The following is an 18535-nucleotide window of genomic DNA, read 5'->3' on the forward strand; positions in this document are numbered from 1 at the left end:
TTATGGGACTTTTGGCGAGTAATTTGTTACCTATATAATTCTCAAAGCATCTTTTTTTCTTTCTATGAAGCCACGTCACCATATGTCGAATTAATTTGATCATTTAATATATATATATATATATATGTATACATAAATTTTTTTTACTTGCAAGCATTTTATTATTGACAAAAGACCAATGGTTTTCTATTATTATTTACAGGTTAAAAGTTATGTCTTATGCTTCCAATGTAGTAGGCTGATCTTGTTTAGGGTAGTTGGGATCACTAAACATTGTTTGGGTTCCAACAACCAACTAATTTATAAGACATCTCAGCCGCCCGCAGGCTACGTTGGAAAAATGCTGTCTTTGCTTTTAAAGCGGCGTGTAAATTTTTTTTAATGAAATCCCTGAACATTTGGCAAGTCTACAGTGTATTCAAGTTTTCTCGAAATGCAGGGATCATATACCAACATTATTACCGGGTACTCTAATAAAAAATAAACTCCAACAAAGAAACACGTTTAGCTGTTGTTTCCTGGACTTCTCCGACACAGGTTTCCTCTACGTTATTGAACTCAACCAGTCGCAAGCAGATTCTTCATGTCCCTAATTTACTCCGCCTGTTGTTTCTTGGCCTTCTCAGCCTCAAGCTTCCTTAATGTCGTTGAACTAATTTTCTCTCCACTAGATTCTTCAGAAACCAGATCTACAACTTCAATCTGCAATAGATCTATGATGCTAAGGCCTTTGTTTTTGGACAGTTTTTCAAGGAATCAAGAAGAATATAGATTGATGACATATCTCGTTTTCAGAATTTTCTACAAGAATCAACACTGAAACTGGAAACTCAAACCTTTAGTTGTGATAGGCCCCTGTCAGCTCTCTTTTTATTAACCGAAAGTCCACCTGGTAATGTTTCCTTGCTGCCAGAAAATCAAATCTAGTAATCAAGACTTATCTGCTACCACTTTATTAGAAGATTATTGAAACCAAGGTAGATCGATGTAACACTGACTGTTTCTTTCATTCTTCCTTTCCCACAATTGATGAATATCACAAAGGTCTCTAGAACAATGGACCAAAGAAATTTCCCCACCAAGCCAGGTTCAGAGCCAGAGATTTTGTAATCGTCCAAAGAGGCAATCATCTAGAACAAGGAAAGTGAGACTAAAGCAGCCCATTTGACAACCATATTGGACCAAAGCAATCAATTTTCTTTCTTAATTCTTTTTTCAAAATTTAGAATTTTCTTAGATGAAATTTCATCTAAGAGAAATCCAAGTTTTGAAAAGAAAAATAATCTGTGTCAATTTGGGCAAATATGGTTGCCAAATGAGGTGCTTCCTAACAGGACTCCTAGTTCAACTCGATAGTAGCACATCCATGTACAAAAGTGAGAAAGAAACAGACTTGTCAAAAACTAGAGGCATTTAAATAGCCTTCAGATGGTTTTTCAAATAAAATATTAAGCTAAGGCCTTATTTTAGAACAATAGATGCAATATATATATATATATTCATAAATAACAAACCTGACAACAATAGCCTCCAATTTTTCATCTACAATTGAAGGGCCATATGGGTCAGTGATAGGCACAACTTGAACTACCAGCTCCGGCTTAATAGACTGCACACATATATGCATGAAAATGAGAATTGAAACTATCATTGTAAAAGAAAAGTACATAGTTATCCTGTTAGAAACATTACGGGAAATTTTTTGATATTTTGTGTTTGGGGTGGCGGGCCCGATGGTCTGTCCAATCACAGGGAAATTTTCAGTTCAATTACTTCCACCAGAATAAAATTCAAGCTCCATCTTTACCTTTTATCCCTTAATGACTAGCTAATACAGACATCCAGCTTTCAGACACTTCCCAGGTAGCCATATACAGGAGAACATGGCAACAGTTGATGGAAACATGAACCTACTCAGTCCACCATCTTAGCTACAATATATATACATTCCTATGTAGCCCATATGAACATGCATATTGTATTAAATACCTTAATAAATTTTTCAACATTATGGATCCTCTCCTCGATGGACTGTATTAAATCTGAGAACTGCAAAACAGGGAAGAAAGATAATAAATCATATCATCTCTACCGTTCAGATGAAATGTCAGCGCAGAAATATGGGCGAAGGTTGTCATCAACAAAGTCTCTACTACAAAGTCGTTCCTAACAAGCAAATACTAGCTACATGCTTCTTGAAAAAAATAAATAAAATTTGCAATAAAAGAGGCCAGCTTATCTTCTGGGGTATACTCAGACACGCAACCTAACACCTATTTCCTTTTTTTGATGAAAAAGAAAATTTTATTGAGACAAGTAACAAGGCAAAGCACAGTGAGTAACCTAACACCTATTTCTACATTTAATGTAAAATATGGCTATTGCAAGGAAAACAACTTTTGTTCCTGTGGATTGTGAGCTCACACTAAGAGGCAGCTAATTACCACATATGATACATGAATTGCTAATAGAATATTTTTAACACGAAAAATATCGCAGACTTTTTTTATAAGTAAAAAAATCTTTGATTTGATTTGTGGTATAAATCTTCTGTTGGTTAATAAATAAAATAGAAAAAGGGATATTCATCTGATAAATAAATAAACATTATAACAAAAAGAAGTATTAAAAAAAAGTTAGAAATTGCAAATCTAGTTGACCCTTAATCTAACAGAAAGCCTAGTCACCATGATAAAATTCAAAGGTGCATGCTGCCTGTTACCCTTTCTTTCTTTTGGGCCATCACACAATTCCTAAGTGTCACCAAGACACAAAACATGAGCTACCAAAAAAATCATCAATTACTGTGAATGGGCATCTTTATAATCTTCAAAAACTATCAAATACTTTGGAAGTGATATTTCCTCATCTCACAATAAAGGTAACGACAGCATGAGATCTACATTATTTGAGAGATAAAGCATTGCTCATGACATAGTGAGCTCAAATAGATTTACAAACCTATGCAAATCTCAAAAAGCTGCTTATGGTACAATTGTTAAATGCAAAATGAATGGGCCCCTTTCAAATCCTTAAAAAACATCAAGTATTTTGGATGCAATATTTCCTCATCTCCCAATAACGGTGAAAGCATTGCTCATGACAGAGAGAACTCAAATTGATTTACAAACTCTATGCAAATTTTATAAAGAATGTAGCTGGTTGAGATAAAATTGCTAAATGCAACATGAACCAGAACTCAAACTGCCCCAGAAAACCAGTTACGTTGCTAGGTTAGCATAAATAACTATGAAGGCAATACATAAAATACACACACAGACACAAAAAAAAAGGTCAGTCCGTACAAGCATATTAAGCCACAGCTCCAATAGAAGCATAAAGCAAAATAAAATTACCTGTTTGTTAGACAACATAGGCCCATCACAAACTCCAACCACTATCCGTTCCCTTGCCAGCTCTGCCGCTGCCTAATTTACAAATTTCATCCTCTTCAACATCACCAAATGCAAAATAACAACATAGATAAATTACTCTTATCACATTAACTAACCCCCAATTTAAAATGTCCCCAACTGTCAATTTGCTTAATTGAGTCCAATTGAAAGAATGGTAGCAAGGTACTTTGACCGTGCGATTCAACGGAAAGATATAAAAAGTTGACCAACAAATGCTGTTTGTGTATGCTAATGCCTAAGCAACTGAAACTCATATCCAATCTTTAAAATGTCCAAATTACCCGCACAAAATAGAAAAACATCGTTCCATCTCCACGGATTAGAAACCAGAAAGTGGTCCAGACATCTCTTCAAGGAATAACTAAGTCTTGGTTTCGTATAGTACACTAGTGTGGTGCTAAATGAATACTATACCATACAAGATGGATGTAATTCATAATGCTGATTGCTGAAGCAATTAATGATTAGCAACGTCAGGAACTCAATGCAGATTCACACAGGCAATTGGTCGCAATGCTTCTCACAGAAGTTCAGAATTTGAGAATCACCCAGAAACCAATATAAAATTTTAGACTAAAAAAATAAACAAACAACAAATTTCGCAAAAAAGGAAAAAGAAAAATAGAAGTATTTTACTTTAAATAACTATTGATGTTAACTCCCCACCAATAAAAATTTGATAACAATAGCAAAAATAAGAACCGCCTGGTTGGTGTAAGAAAAAAATGTCCCTGAGGTGTTCGATTAAGTGCCGCCGCGAGAGATTGCACAAGAGAAAAGAGAGGAAGAGGGAAGAGAGGGGGGGGGGGGGGGGGGGGGGGGGGGGGGGGGGGGGGGGGGGGTTGTGGGGGTTTGGTTTGTGGAGTGAGTTGGGCGTGAAAGAAGAATAGCTAGGCCTAGGCGGACAGAAGCGTACGGTCTAGGAAGAGAAGCAGCGGGTTTTTGGGGAATTAGATGTCAGGTTGCACTCGAATATGTAGGATCTTTTCCGACACACTATAGCGGATGAGAGTGGGGTTTGACCCACGAGAGTTGTCGCCGGCATGCGACGTGGCCAATGGATTTCGTGTTAATCGAGCATCGTCGGAGGAAGGTACGTTGCTATATAGTTTTTGAAAAGGTACATATAGCACAAACAAAATAGCGCAAAGGCCAAAACATGAATTAATCGACGATGGTAACTACAGAGAGAGATTTGGGACCTTGAGAAAGAGACGGTGGCCTTCATGTAAACGATCAAAGGTACCGCCCAGAACCAAAGCTGCATATGAATTCGCCGGAGAAATCTCAGACTTCGCCACCGGCGACTCTGGAAACGACATTGCTTTAGCAGCTCTCTCTCCGGCTCAGACAGGAGGCCTAAAAAAGCCCGAAGCTGTTGTCGTTTGCGGGTCCGGCCTATGGAAGCCCAACTACTTTCTAGGAATATTAATAATTTATTACATATTTTTTGGATATCTTTTGAGAAGTTGCGTAGCGTTACCTGTTTGGTACGACGATATTAAGGTTCAAAGAATCTGGACATTTTGAATCAATTTTATAATTTTTTTAATTTAAAAAAAAAAAAAGAATTCTTAATTTAACTTTATATGATCGGACTAAACCTTTGTATTCATCATTTTTATATTATACATTATATATAATTTTTTATTCTATAAATTTCTTACCCAATGAAAAAAATAAGTGAATTTTACAAAAAAAAAATGTACTTATTTAGATGAACTATTTTAATATTAAAGGTCTTAAAGTTAAGATAAATGTTTGGCACACAAAATGAAATATTAGTAAAGAGAAAAGAATAGGAGAGATGAGGAGACTCAGGAGAGACAACATGTGCAAGAAGACAGGCTAACAGCATTAATATTCTTTAACTAAAATTTAGCTAAAAAATTTACTTTTATAAATTTTAACTAGTCATTTTTTATAATATCAAATAGTAGGTTCAACAAATCTTTTATTATTCTATTAAAATATTGATTTTAAATTTTTTATATATTTTAATTCTAATTATAATTTCTCCAACGGCTAGTATTTTCACTATTCGGTTAGTATAATACACCACTAGTATTTTCATCAGTAATGCTTTTATCAAATTTATTACACCAAAATCACATCCAGGAATTCAAAATAAGCTTGAGAATTAAGAAAAAAAAAAAAACAGTAACTCGATGGCAGCATGAATTCCAGAAATCGCATCTGAAAAAATTTCAGTTGAGAATTCAAAAATAAATAAATCAAAGCTTGAGAATTACATCAAGAAATCGCATAAAAAAAAAAAAAAAAGGAAATTGCATCACAAGAAAATCAAAAGAAATTGCATCAAAAAACAAAAAAAAAAAAAAACAAAACAGAGCTCACCGACGTTCAGAGGCTCACCGGTGCTCTTTAAACTCGGAGTGGCGTCGTCGTTCGGTGCTGCAGCTGGGAGACAACGGAGAGAGTTCCGTCCGGTGCTAGAACGTTGAGCTCCTTCGGTGCTGTAGCTGGGAGACAACGGAGAGAGTGAGGTTCGGTTCGTTCGGTGCTGCGGCTGGGTCCGGTGCTGCGGCTGGGTGAGGTGCTGCGGCTAGGTTCGGTTGGGAGATGGGTTTCGAAGTTTCTGATTTACAGTGAGGGAGTGAGGGAAATGAAAGGGAAAGGCAGAGGCGGGAGAGAATTGGGTTTTGCGGGAATAATTATTTTACTCCAAAAATAATATTTAGCTAGTGAAGTTGGCTCAATAAATTTGGCCATTCATTTGATTGAAAGCTAAATTTACTGTAGCTTTGTTGAGTAGGATTTTTTTTTCACATTTTGGCTATTCTTTGGTTATATTTTAACTTTGTTGAGCCCACTATTAATGCTCTAGAAAGAAAAAGGAGAGGAGGGAAAGGAAGAAATATGGGGGACAATTAAACCTAAGCATGAAACAACATCAAACGACCTCGTCTTTTAAAAATGGGATAATCTCCGAGTAGGCTTGGTCCAGCCCCAATCCAAGTTCGAGCCCGAGCCTGACCTTGATTAGACAGATGTCGAGCAAGGTGTGGTAGGGTGGAGAGCTACTCAGCTCTACACAAAATGATTGTGTAAAAATACATTCTTAAATTAATATGATACGTAAGATTATATAGTTTTTTTTTTCTATAACTTAAATATGACGAATTAGATTAAATAATTTCGGTTAATGATTTTTTTTTTAATTTATCACTTCTCTAAAGCTAACTTGATATGTTTGTACCTTCCCAACTTTATATTTTTAAATTTGGGGATAAACTTTAAAAAATCAAAAACAAAAATGGTATTATGCATCATAATTTTTTTATGGGTGGTACTACTCCCACCCTGGGAGCTCCTGCTAGTTTAGAGTTATTTTATTTTATTTTATTTACATATTTTCTCTACACATTTTAATATTAAAAAAATTATAATATTATTAAAAAACGCTTACTTAATTATTAAGTAAAATAATAATAAAAAAATCACAACGATAACTTTCCGCGCTAACCACCACCAGTAAGAGAAGCATTTTCCATTTTTTATCATGTCATTATAAACATTCACAATAAAGATCCAATTAATAGGATCTAAGTCTAAAGATGATAGAATCATAGCCGGTAGATGTTTAGTAGAGGATAGATCAAAACTCAGTCATAAAACGAGATCGCAATTTTTAATTTTGGCAACATTTGTATATGACAATCAACAAAGTTAAAATTAAGTAATTTCATTAATTTTTGATAAAAAAAAAAAAAACTAACAATAAGACTGCCACGTGGCACTTGTCAGCCAATCAAAGACTAATAAGTGGCATTAGTATCCTATGCAACAATCCCCATATTAGTTTTTGAGCAATACTACTCATTATCTTAATTCTTATAACCCTTTCATTATTTCATAACGTGACATTATATAATAAGTTTACAAGTAAAATATAATAAATAGTTTCCATTCATTTAATATCACGTCATATAATGATGAAAAATAATAAAATAAAGGATGATAAATAATTTTTTCTTGAAAAAGGGTAGAACCAAAAATTTAAAATGGACAACAAATTATAAAAATATTTTTGAGCAGCAAAATTAACATTTTCTATAGTTTGCCACATATAAAAGTTATAAAAAAATATATATATTTTTTGATATTTTTTTAATCTTGCAAGCTTAATGCATACTCATGTCTATAAGCAACTAAAATAAAATCATGTTGATTTTACTTAAAAATAAAATATCAATTTAATGAAAATGGGTCTTGAACCAAATCACCGATGGTAGGCAACTACATAGGTATGATAGTTTGATATCATCCTTGAGAAAACTAACATTGAATGCTTTAAAACATGTAGCAACGAAAAATATATAAGAAATGGAATCTAACTATCATGCCTTCTCATATACAAATCTTACAGATAACCCACGTTTATAAATAATCTTTAATTATATAAATTAATCAGAAAATTAAATAGTCGGATGCCATTGCGATAATCACAGAAAAAAACCCAGAAACAAAAAGTAATTTAGAAATATTTAAGCATCATTTATTTACACAGTTTAAATAAGATGAGACGAAATATTTTATTAATTAAAGAATTATTTATAAAAGTAACAACATATATTTATAATGTTAATAAAAGGATCTTAGTACATGGCTAGTGAAAATCATGACAATTCTTGAGAATTTTCAGTCAGCCTTAACAGATGTGGCTATTTTTTAATAAAATTAACATATTGCTTATTTAAATTGGACAAAAAGATTAAGATAAAAGGTTTTGTTAACCAAAAATTCCTGAATCCAAATTGAAAACAATTCATATTGGATTTGAGAAAAGAAAAGGTAGAAAAAAGATAAATCAATCCCAGATTGGCTTGGACTGGAGTCGGCCACAACGCCCAAAGGCCGAACGTCCGCCAGCCACAAAAATGGCGGGCTGAGAGCGTATCTCCACTCCAAGAATCATTCATCTCTATTACTATACGCTTCTCTGCTAAGTTTCAACCATCTTCCATTTATTTCCAGGGTTTACCAGAGGTTTCTCCACTATTATTAGTCTTTAAAGCTTCAATGTCTTCTACTTCCTATGCTTTATCCCCTTCCCTCAGAACAAGACTGTTCAACCCCTTCCCCAACAGATTAATCGCCCCCGCCCCAATATATCAGCACCGTAAGCCCACTACTCTCTCTGTCTCTTTTACTTCTTCAATTCACTAACTAAAAACTTGTTTGATTACCTTTCTGTATTTCAAGGAAGCAAATGTGAGTTGAACAGGAGGGGCTTCGCTTTCAAAGGAATTGTGGCTTCGGGAGTTTCGGTCATGGGCTCGTCTTTGATAACCGAACCCGTTCAAGGTATTTTTTTTCTTTTGTTTTTGTCATATAGATTTGATTTGAAAATTCTGGGTGCTTAATTAGATGGGACTTCTTTAAGTCGAATTTCTGTACAGGGGTTGAGAGATTGCCATTCAAGCCAGAAGGGTACAATTTTTGGACGTGGCAGGGTCACAGAATACATTATGTGGTGCAAGGAGAAGGGTCTCCGGTTGTTCTTATTCATGGGTTTGGTGCTTCTGCATTTCACTGGAGGTGTGTTCTCAGTACGCTCACATTTCCACATTTCATTGTTTCAATTGTACTGATGCTTTGAATAGGCTTATCATTGCATACATCTCTTTCGACTCTGCCCTGGAATATACATATACATGTGTCTTTGCGTGCGCCCAGGTTTGTGAGGTGGAAGATAGAGAATAATATTGCTGTAACGTGAGATCATGATGTGATTAAACCACATTTCGTTGTGAAGTTATCAGAATATGCAAGGAAGAGAAAATGTATTCCAAAATGTATTGAAAAATGAATTACGTCTCTGTTACAATCTGTTCAAGTCTATTTATATACAAACTAACTAACTTAACACTAACTTAACTAAACCTCTTCTACACGTGGCTTCTACACGTGGCTTACTAACTTAATACTCCCCCTCAAGATGGAGTGTAAATGTCAATGACACCCATCTTGGAAAGAATACTAGAAAAAGAATTAAAACCGAGAGGCTTAGTTAGTATATCTGCTAATTGATGAATGGATGAAACATGCAAAGTCTTCATGGTTCCTGCCAAGAGTTTTTCCCGAACAATGTGACAATCTATGTCAATATGTTTAGTTCGTTCATGAAAAACAGGGTTGGCAGATATGTGGACAGCAGCCTCATTATCACAAAAAAGCAAAGCTGGTTTGGTTTGGAAAATAGACAGATCTTTGAGCAAGTGTTGCAGCCACGTTATTTCACATGTAGTAGTTGCCATCGCACGATATTCAGCCTCTGCTGTGGATCTAGACACCGTGTTCTGCTTCTTGGATTTCCATGAAACAAGTGATTGTCCAAGGAAAATACAAAAACCGGTGATTGACTTCCTGGTGTCTCTACAAGCAGCCCAGTCTGCATCACAAAAAGCCTTGAGTTGCAAGTCACTTGATGAAGAGAAAAATATTCCTTGGCCAGGATTGTGTTTGATGTATCTCAACACTCGATGAGCTGCTGCCAAATGAACATCAGTAGGTGCTGCTACATACTGGCTTAAGATTTGAACTGCAAATGACAAATCTGGTCTCGTTATTGTCAGATAAACAAGTCTACCCACTAATCTTCTGTAACAGAGTGGATCTTCAAGAGGTGTTCCTTCTATTTTTGAGAGTCTAAGATTTTGATCCATCGGAAATGAGGCAGGTTTAGATGCTAGGTACCCTGAATCTGATAGTATTTCTAAAGCATACTTCCTCTGTGAAACAGCTATCCCTTTTGCTGATCTTGCAATTTCAAGACCAAGAAAGTACTTCAAAGCTCCAAGATCTTTGAGCTTGAATTGAGAATGAAGAAAAATCTTTAAGTCACTTACTGCTGAATCATCATTGCTGGCGATGATGATATCATCGACATACACCAACAGAGCAATGAATGAACTGTTTTTCTGTGTTGTAAACAAAGTTGGATCAGCTGAGGATTGGATAAAACCATGTTTCAACAGAGCAGTGGAAAACTTAGAAAACCACTGCCTTGATGCCTGTTTTAGGCCATATAAAGATTTGTTGAGTTTGCATACAAGCTGGTTAGCATAGTCTGACTTGACAGTGGGCATGAACTCCCCCTTGGCTGCAGCACTATTTTGATTACAATAAAAACCTTGAGGAAGAGACATATAAACTTCTTCTTCTAAGTCTCCATGCAAAAATGCATTGTTGACATCTAATTGGTGCAATGACCAGTTTTTAGATGCGGCTATAGCTAAGAGTACCCTGACAGTAACCAGTTTTGCAACTGGTGAAAAAGTCTCCATGTAATCCAATCCCTCTTGCTGTGTATAGCCCTTAGCAACTAATCGAGCTTTATACCTTTCAACAGATCCATTAGAGTTGTATTTCACCTTATAAACCCATTTACATCCAATAGCATGTTTGTTAGGAGGTAAATGAGTAAGTGTCCAAGTTTTATTATCTTCTAAAGCTTTGATTTCAGCAGCCATGGCATCACACCACTGATTGTGTTTAATGGCTTCTCTAAAGGAATTGGGTTCTTTATGTGAGGATATAGCAAGTGTGAAAGCTCTATGTGAGGTAGACAGATTGGAATATGATATAAAAGAAGAAAGTGGATATGGAATACCTGAGGATGAACCTTCACTCGAGTTAGATGATGAAGTGGCTTCTGCAGTTTTGGCTAAGCTGCAATGATAATCTGCAAGATAAGATGGCTGCTTATGTATTCTAGTAGACTTTCTAGTTGAGGGAATTATCTCAGGATTTGATGGTGAAGAAACTGGAATTGAAACAGAAACTGACTCAGAATTTTCTGGAATTGAATGAGAAGTAGTCTGAGTTTGAGGATAATCAAAAGTTGCATTATCTGTTTGTGGTATAGGTAGAACAATTGATTTTGTAGGAAGATCATAACCTGTTTTGAATGGAAAAACAGATTCTCGAAATATAACATCTCTGGACAAAAAGATAACATTGGTTTCTAAATCATAGAGTTTATACCCTTTTGTTCCATATGGATATCCAATGAACACACAAGGGTGAGCTCTAGGTGCAAACTTTGAGCGATTATGAGATAGAGTTGATGCAAAACATAGACAACCAAATACTCTAAGATTTGAGTAATTTGGTGGCTTAGAAAATAGAATTTCATATGGTGTTTTATTTGACAACAAAGGTGATGGAGTTCTATTGATCAAATGAGCTGCTGTTAAAATGCACTCACTCCAGAAATTGAGAGGTAAATTGGCATGAAATCTGAGGGATCGTGCCACATTGAGTAAATGTTGATGTTTACGCTCAACTACACCATTTTGTTGAGGTGTAGCTCTACAAGTTTGTTGATGAATTACCCCTTTAGAAGCATAGAAATCTGACATATGAAACTCATTTCCCCTATCAGTTCTAATAACTTTGATATGAATACCAAATTGAGTCTCAATGAGATTAAAGAATGACTGAAGAAGGAATTGAGTGTCAGATTTATTTTTCATTAGATATACCCAAGTACATCGTGAGCAATCATCAACAATTGAAAGGAAATATCTGAAACCAGTGATAGATTCAACAGCAAAGGGACCCCAAATGTCAACATGAATTAAATCGAAAATTTTATTACTGATAGAATCACTCGTATTAAATGGCAATCTTTTATGTTTTGCCAATGGACAAGTATTACAGTCAAAAGTGGAAGAAGTAGTGACATCAGGAAACAATTTGTGAATTATTTGGATCCTTTTTAAGGAAGGATGGCCCAACCTAAAATGCCATAGATCAAAAGAAGAGTTGTTTACAGTAGAATTGACAACAGAAATTTTACTAGAATTAGCAGCAGAATGTATATCAGATGTTTGAAACAAATATAACCCAGCCACTTGTTTAGCCACTCCAATCGTCTTCCAAGAGTGTTGGTCCTGTATGAAACAGAAATCAGCAAGAAAAACAAAACAACATGAATTTTCAGTAAGCTTTTTGACTGATATGAGGTTAAAAGAAAAGGAAGGTACATACAAAACATTATCAAGAATCAATGATTCTGATAATTTGACTGTTCCAATGTGTGTTACTGGAACACAGACACCATTAGGCAATTTTACTGAAGTATTTGCAACAGAGATAGTTGTAGTAAAATGCGAAAGGGAACTGACCATATGATCAGTAGCACCACTATCAACTATCCAAGAATTTGACTTTTTGAGAACATTATCAGGTGAGTTAACTATACCTGATAGACTCAATGGATTTGCTACAGCATTCATTGCTGTTGGTTGTTGTGAGGAGTTTTGAAGAAATGAGAGAAGTTGATTACATTGTTCTTGAGTAAAGGGGAATGGAGGAGTGGAGTTTGGACCATTAGATGCTTCATCAAAGCCATTCGAAGATGCTGAAACTTGATTAACATAAGGTGTTCTTGGCTTTGCATTGTGTCGATACCCTGGAGGATATCCATGTAGTTTATAGCACCTATCAACCGTATGTCCAATGAGACCACAATGAGTGCAAACTGATCGTGATCTTGATTTTTGATAATTCTTGACATTAGTTGAGGAAGTCGATGCAGGGGCCACATTCTTGCTAAACAAAGCAGCAGATTCAGACAAGATTGAAGATCCAACAACTTTCCTTTGTTTCTCTTCTTGAAGAGTAAGAGATAGAACTCTGTCAATGGATGGAATTGGATCCATTAGGAGAATTTGACCCCGAATGTGTGTAAAAGAATCATTAAGGCCCATTAGAAATTGAACAACATATTCATTATTATGTTGATCAATGACTGTCTTCAAAGCTCCACACGAACAACTTGGTTGACAAATACAACTGGGAATAGGCTTAACATTGGAGAATTCATCCCATAAAGCTTTGAGTTTTGTGTAATACAAACTAACTGAACTTTGATCTTGAATTAAGGACGAAAGATCTTTCTTGAGTTGAAAAAGACTCGGGCCATTACCTTGCGTAAACCTAGTCTTTAAGTTGTTCCAGACCTCTGCAGCAATAGAGGAACTGATAACACTTGCAGCAATCTCTTGCGTAAGAGAGTTTAAAATCCAAGAAAGAACCATATTGTTGCATCTAAACCATTGAACATAAAGAGAATCAGATCGATTTGCAGGACAAGAAAAGGTTCCATCAATAAAACCCGTCTTGTTCTTGGCATTGAGAGCCATTACCATCGACCTACTCCAAGTATAATAGTTCTCACCATTAAGAGGTTGAGAAACCAAAACAGATCCAGGGCTTTCTCCATGATGGAGAAAATAAGGATTTGAGAAATCTTCAACAAAGGAACTGGTACGATTAGGATTTGAGAAAATAGGGTTTGCGGAAGCAGAGTTTTCATCTTCTGATACCATATCAGAATATGCAAGGAAGAGAAAATGTATTCCAAAATGTATTGAAAAATGAATTACGTCTCTGTTACAATCTGTTCAAGTCTATTTATATACAAACTAACTAACTTAACACTAACTTAACTAAACCTCTTCTACACGTGGCTTCTACACGTGGCTTACTAACTTAATAGAAGTTGCATTTTTACGATTGGTTGGGAGTTGGAGTCATAGGTTCTTTCTTCTGTCCCTTTTATGGATGATAACAAGTTCCATCGGCTTCAGATGTATGATGAAAATTCTTCCTCTTATCCATGTGTGCAGGTACAACATACCCGAGTTGGCCAAAAAGTACAAGGTTTATGCTATAGACTTGTTAGGGTTTGGGTGGAGTGACAAGGCCATTATTGAGTACGATGCCTTGGTATGGAGGGATCAATTAGTGGACTTTTTGAAGGAGATAGTGAAGGAGCCTGCAGTTTTGGTTGGAAACAGGTAATGACCAAGAATAAGTGCAACTTTTTGCATCTTCTTTTCATTTCTATGTGATAGAAACTTCCATACATTCATCATGAGATTTGGGATCACAGTTGTTTTTTTATGACTGGTTCTATGTGAAGAACCAGTCATAAAAAATTGTCTAACCACATATGAAATTTATGACTGGTTCAATGATTTTGCTCTTTTATTGGAAAACTTGTGACTGCCCTACTCTTATTTTATGTCGGTCTTGTAAGTTAAGCTTGCGCAATTTTGAACAAGGGAAGGGAGAATATCTACATGGTAAACAAAATATTACGCATCCAAATCACCTCTAATCTCTATCTTGCAATTACTAATAAATAGTTTTGATCATTTTACTTAGGTGAAACTACATTTTACATCCCCGAACCACCACTCATTTTTTAATGTATACGATTAATTAGGAGTGTGCACCCTCAACTACCAATAGGTTTAATATGCCGCCTAAAGTACGAAAAGTTGCAATGTGCACCCTAAGCTACAACTAGGTTTTAATATGCAATTTCTTTAATATGTCATTAATTCAGAGTTTAGAGTGCCCGTTAAAACCTATTAGTCATTTGTGGTACACACTACAACTTTTGTAGTTTGAAATTCACATTGAATCCTATTATTAGCTTATGGTGCACATTAAAGAATAGGTGGTAGGTGGTGGCACAAAATGTAATTTCCTCAACATCGAGAAATGATAATTGAGGAGAAGATAGTTTGTTGGTGAGAATTAGAATTTTTCCTTTTACTTATAGATAGGTGCCATTGAGAATGATAAATTTTTTAAATCATGGTAATTTTTCAGCCTTGGAGGCTTTGCTGCTTTGGTTGCAGCAACGGGGTTGCCTGAGCAAGTTGTCGGAGTTGCACTGCTGAATTCTGCAGGACAGTTTGGAAATGCTAATAGAAAAACTGATGAGTCTGAAGAAACTGTCTTACAGAAGTTTATTGTAAAGCCACTGAAGGAAATAATCCAGCGTGTAGTTCTTGGATTCTTATTCTGGCAAGCAAAGCAACCAGCTCGCATTGAATCTGTCTTGAAGAGTGTATGTCACCTGCTCCCTAATTTAACTAGTGCTTTCTATTTCAAAGCTGTGTATCTCAGCAGTTTATGTATCATTTGCGTCACTATAAGCAGAATATCTATTGATCCGCGAGTAAATTCCGACTTTATTTGCTAATTTCGGGCATGACTAGTTAAACATCTACCATTTTGATTGTGTAAAGATTATTTTTTTTTTCAAAGTATCATACACAGCTTCTTCACATTACCTAACTTGTAGTTGAAAATTCAGTCTGTTGTACTGCTTCCTGAAATTTTGATTTACTACACACACAGCCTTATGTTCGTAATTATTTTGTGAATTTGTTGCCATGATTTGGGGACATATTAGTCATATTTACACAAAAAAACCCAAAAGAGTTATGATTGAGGCTCCTGTTAATCTATTATATAGCCAAAATTGGTCAATCACACACAATGTAGAACTTAGCACAAGCCCACACAATGCCTTTACATTCAAAATCCTAGACATGGGGTGTGGCAATAATCTCCTTCACATGAGTTCTTAACATTACCACATTGATTCTGATTAGAATTGTTATGATCCAAGGACATCTTAGCCACATTGTGCAATGCTCCGAAGGACTAGTCACAATTACAGTTCCCTATAATTGTTTATTTATCCCAAAGCAATCTAATTCCATATCCAATTTGGAACTCAACCCAGAACCCAAGCTACTGCAATATGTAGTGGGTGTGTGTGTGTGACGCCCATGTCATAAGTCAATCTTGGCTATAAGAGTGACTGATTATGATTGGATAGTGAGCAAATGTGTTTAGCATGTCTCTGGGTTGTGACAATAGGGGTACTGAAACTAATGTGATTACACAATATGACTTGCGATAATATCGACATAGGTTGTTTGACAAGGACATCAAAGGCTTGACCGGGGATAGAACCTCAAGGATTTGGATTGTGATGAAGTCATGTGTCATGTTCCATATCAAGGGTATTATTTCCATCTTTTCAAGTGAGGTTTTTTTAATAAAGTGCCAGAGGTGCCACCCTCCTTTTGGCCCCAAAAAAAAGGGTATGCCAAATCATTCTAGACTATGTAAGAGATTGAAGGGTGGTCCAATAATGAATTGTCCTTGGGAAAATTATATAGACGTGGCTAGCACGTCTTCAAGTTATGGCATATCTCAAGTTGTATGGTGTGAGAAAGCTGTGTGAATGTACATTGAGTCTCATATCTGACGTGTATTAGGTTAATCTGGACTGTATAAGTGATTGCTGGAAGCCTAATATATATGATTAAAATTTAAAAGCATGTGATTAGTGTATTCCTAAGTTGTAGGATTTGTACATTATGCTGAATACATCATTTTTCTGACACAGGTGTACATAAATCCCTCCAATGTGGACGACTATCTTGTGGAATCAATATCAAGGCCAGCAGCTGACCCCAATGCCAGTGAAGTATATTATAGGTACTTGTGCAGATATGTGCTTTTACCTGTTTATATATAAGAACTTTTAAGGTGTTTTCCAAGTGGTCCTAGAGAGCTGTAGTAAATAATAAATAGAAGGAAAATTATGTTTTGCGCCCCATAAACCAACATCATATATTCATTTTTTGCACCATAAAGTACCAAAACTGATAATTGGTATCCTAGCCTACCAAATTTTGGTAATTTGTATCCCCAGTTAAAATCTCGACGTTAGGATAGTAATTAGAAACTTGCCTGATGAATAAGGTGATGTCCATTTTCTCTCTTTACAGTGAAAGTGAATAGTTGGGTATGTTTATAAAGCAATGCCAATGATAAGAAGAGTTACTTGGCCTTCAACATGGTCTACACAAAGGTTTCCTTATTTGTTCTCCCTCGAATGCTTTCTCTGCATTTTATTAATGCTGTCCTATTATGTTTTGCCCACAGGTTAATGACGAGGTTCATGATGAATCAAAGCAAATACACATTGGACAGTGTGTTGAGTGAACTCTCTTGCCCATTGTTGTTGGTGTGGGGTGACTTGGACCCATGGGTTGGTCCTGCCAAGGCTAACCGAATCAAGGAATTTTATACCAAAACATCTCTTGTTAATTTACAAGCCGGGCACTGTCCACATGATGAAGTTCCTGAGCTTGTGAACAGGGCTTTATTGGATTGGTTGTCAAGTCTATCATCTGAAGCCTCCCCCCAGTCACTGTAACCTCTACAAATTTCATATATAGCTTTATACTTCAAACTATACTGTCCCTTGAGGTTTTACTGGTAATTTGATTGTCAAGTCTAGCTATCAGCTGAAGCCTCTCTCTAGTCACTGTAACCTCTACAAATTTCATGGCTTTACACTTCCAATGTCCCTGAGATTTTACTAGTAAATATTCCCTCGCTATTTATCAATTTGTCATCAATATTCCCTCATTAAGACAAAAGGAAAGGTTTAGTATCATTATTTTATGTTCCCTTAACTATAGTCTATTGCACACTACAAGAAAAATGGTCTTTCCCAGCACCATTAATTTCTGTAAATAACCCCTAAAATCGCTGCAATTGCTCTTTTTCAGCAATTTCTACTGCGCCGGACGTTAGTCGCATTTATTTATTCACTTATAAGCAAAATCAGTGAAAGCCAAAAATCGCTGCAAATAATACTTGCAATTTATGTCGCTACAAATACCGGACAAAATCATCACAATTGCGTATCACAATTCCGGAGATTTTAGTATCATTAGACAAAATCATGCATGCAGTGTCTCTCTTAAAGGAAATAGGCTTGAAATTTTATAATTGCTGGAAGTACTGATAAGTAGGTCATTTCCAAAATGATCTAACCGATCAACAACGTGTACATACGACCCATAAAATAAGGTTCCGTGGCCAAACTAGCTAGAAGATTCATTATGACGGCCGGCTGGTCCTGTAAATGAGGGGCAATATTATAGTTGTCAATCAATATCGATCCCACCAGTAAAAAGTTTCCCTAGTACCATCTTCTTCTTCTTCTTTTTTAAATGTACGTGTACATATGCAATGATGCAAGATGATTTACTTGTACATATGCAATGATGCAAGATGATTTACAAGTTGTAATGTTTAATGTTATAATATTCATGTGGCTTAATCATTTATGCCCAAATATTTAATTAATTTGTGTGATCTTATTCAACATGAGAAGTTTGTATATATATATGTGTGTGTGTTGAGATGAATGCAAAGAACCATTTGTATAGAAAAATTTGGTACTTCTATCATGTTTA

The 18535-nt window shown here is 35.7% G+C and overlaps 2 protein-coding genes across 2 annotated transcripts; one reads left to right on the plus strand and one right to left on the minus strand.

Moving 5' to 3' along the window:
* Positions 1-348: 348 nt before the first annotated feature.
* On the minus strand, positions 349-4833 carry LOC122308225 (phosphopantetheine adenylyltransferase). Its single transcript, XM_043121428.1, has 6 exons — positions 4619-4833; positions 3357-3428; positions 1990-2049; positions 1515-1609; positions 837-906; positions 349-702 (listed from the first exon to the last, which is right to left on the minus strand). The coding sequence occupies exons 1-6, from the start codon at positions 4736-4738 to the stop codon at positions 595-597; spliced, it is 525 nt and encodes a 174-aa protein (XP_042977362.1). The 5' UTR covers positions 4739-4833; the 3' UTR covers positions 349-594.
* Positions 4834-8227: 3394 nt separating this feature from the next.
* Positions 8228-17674, plus strand: LOC122308244 (pheophytinase, chloroplastic). Its single transcript, XM_043121457.1, has 7 exons — positions 8228-8559; positions 8643-8744; positions 8840-8978; positions 14078-14248; positions 15072-15312; positions 16669-16760; positions 17211-17674. The coding sequence occupies exons 1-7, from the start codon at positions 8460-8462 to the stop codon at positions 17482-17484; spliced, it is 1119 nt and encodes a 372-aa protein (XP_042977391.1). The 5' UTR covers positions 8228-8459; the 3' UTR covers positions 17485-17674.
* The last annotated feature ends 861 nt before the right edge of the window (positions 17675-18535 follow it).

Source organism: Carya illinoinensis, chromosome 1 (genome assembly GCF_018687715.1).
Source record: "Carya illinoinensis cultivar Pawnee chromosome 1, C.illinoinensisPawnee_v1, whole genome shotgun sequence".
NCBI classification, from domain to species: Eukaryota; Viridiplantae; Streptophyta; class Magnoliopsida; order Fagales; family Juglandaceae; genus Carya; species Carya illinoinensis.